Source organism: Fibroporia radiculosa (genome assembly GCF_000313525.1).
Source record: "Fibroporia radiculosa TFFH 294 genomic supercontigs, scaffold6928, whole genome shotgun sequence".
Taxonomy (NCBI): domain Eukaryota; kingdom Fungi; phylum Basidiomycota; class Agaricomycetes; order Polyporales; family Fibroporiaceae; genus Fibroporia; species Fibroporia radiculosa.
This window is the reverse complement of record NW_012133773.1, coordinates 1-1,946: the sequence shown is the minus strand read 5'-3', so window position 1 is coordinate 1,946 and position 1,946 is coordinate 1. Positions and strand designations below refer to the sequence as shown.

At 57.2% G+C, this 1,946-nt stretch overlaps 1 protein-coding gene across 1 annotated transcript; it reads left to right on the top strand.

Moving 5' to 3' along the window:
- Window positions 1-355: 355 nt before the first annotated feature.
- FIBRA_09031 (uncharacterized protein) lies at window positions 356-1,229 on the top strand (the record flags this gene model as incomplete). Its single annotated transcript, XM_012330630.1, has 3 exons — window positions 356-735; window positions 801-849; window positions 912-1,229. 3 exons carry the CDS (start codon window positions 356-358, stop codon window positions 1,227-1,229), a joined length of 747 nt encoding a protein of 248 aa, XP_012186020.1.
- Window positions 1,230-1,946: the final 717 nt, after the last annotated feature.

Below are 1,946 nucleotides of genomic sequence, written 5' to 3'. Positions count from 1 at the left end.
CGGCGGCAGCTGCAACTGGCCCGCATGCGGCTGTGCCGAGCCTCCCAAGAACAAATAAAAGTGTATGCATCTGCAGCGTCGCCATCGTCGTCCTGAGGTATGCCTTCCCCCCCCTCGCGGTTGCTGGGCGCAGCAGATCTGACACGGTGTTTGTGGCAGTGATGCGTACTCGGAGGGGCACAGGGGTCATCGGTCAATGTTGGGACACGACGTCTGTTGAAAACGTACGCACATGTTCATAGTTGTACTATATTCACACCGTGAAAGATCCTTTTGGCGCGAGTTGTTAAGATATACATGTGAGCCTCAAGATGTTGAAGCGATGCCCGGGCATGGCTGGACAACTGGCTGCTCGATGCCTTGTTCAACAGTGAGCGAGCCCATCGGTCACGATACCCAAGGCTCGCCAACGGTGCAATCACTATATATACGAGTATGTCTTCTCGACCGCGCTGCACTTAGCGATCATCGGCACAGGAACGCCCTGGGGAGATATAAAGATCTCGAGCATCCCGATGGCCTCATCGCCGATGTTCTCGATGCATTGCCCGCGACATCTTTCAGCGTGCGCGTTGCCTGCACTGTGAACGCCGTCACTTTTTCTGTCCCGGGATCAAGTACGACCACCACTGCGGGGAGAGAGGGAAAGCCGTCAGCACCGCAGCCCAGCACGGACACAGAGATACGCCGCGCGCACCTCATCCGCGTACGGGTGCCAGTGCATCGAGGCCCCGAGTAAGTTATTAGTCGCCGTCCGTCGCACATATCCCGCTCAGCCTGCGAAATTCTGTGGCGGACAGGTCTCACTGGGACCCACAAGGTCCAACAAGGCGGGATCCCAGCTGCATGGTGAGTGCGCCAGTCTTCTGCCGTGTCCCCTCTCCGCCGAGCAGACGTGCACGTCTCGCCAGCAAAGCGCGCCGACCGTAACCGAGCCCAAGCGGCGCGGAGCTAGTCGCAGCCCCGTGGACCCCGTCTCCACATCCCCAGACACCTACCCGCGCCCCATGCTGAACCTGAAAGCCCCAAATCCCACAGCGATCCACGGCCCTGCACTCACCCAGGCCCGGAGCTCGAGCACACCACGCACACGCCGCATGCCACACGCAGACGTCCAACACCAGATGCGCACGACCCACGTGCATTTGGATATGCCAAAGGGGCTGAACTTGAGGATGCCCGTCCGTCCTTATAGCCACCTGTCATCGTCGTCGCCATCGCACGGGTGAAGAGACGGGCGTGCGGACTGTCCGCGTCGTCGCTGTGACGACAGCGCACAGGCGACTGTCTACGCAGCCTGCGAACCTTCGAGCTGGCGGTCAATCCGTGCTGATCAGCGTTCAACGTGCAGAGGATGGGCAGCAGCTCTATACGTGGCCGTAGCCTGAACCTCGCCGCAAAATAGGGTATGCGGATCCTCACGTACGTCACCTCACAACAGTCTACTTTCAGGCAGGTTCGTGTCGGCGGGCAGGGGTCGGTATCTGGACGCCGTGGGTGCTTGGGAATAGCAGGACGTATGGACGTGTGCGAAGCTTGTGGCACAGCGGTCTCTCGAGCTGGGCTATGGTTTTCCGAGTGCCACTTGCCATCGACGATTGAGAAGCCAGTCGCTGCAAGGACTTGTATTCAGCTCTTGCATAAGTCAGTGGGCATTCCCAGCACACAAGTGCAGTGGCATCACACTGTACTGCTCCGACAAGTGCTGTCAGCCTTAGGTACACTCACCCCTGTGCATGATGCATCTTGTTGTCTAAAGCACCTGGGCATGTCCACAGAATGGAACTGGTGAAGGTAAAAGTAAAGTACTGTGAACATTCTCAATGACATCATGGATGCTACTGGAACAACTGCTTGGAGACAGAGGATTGAGAATTGGACACCTTTATTGAGGAAAATTGTTGAAATATAATAGTGGCAATAAACCTTACCTGTGTTGACTAGAC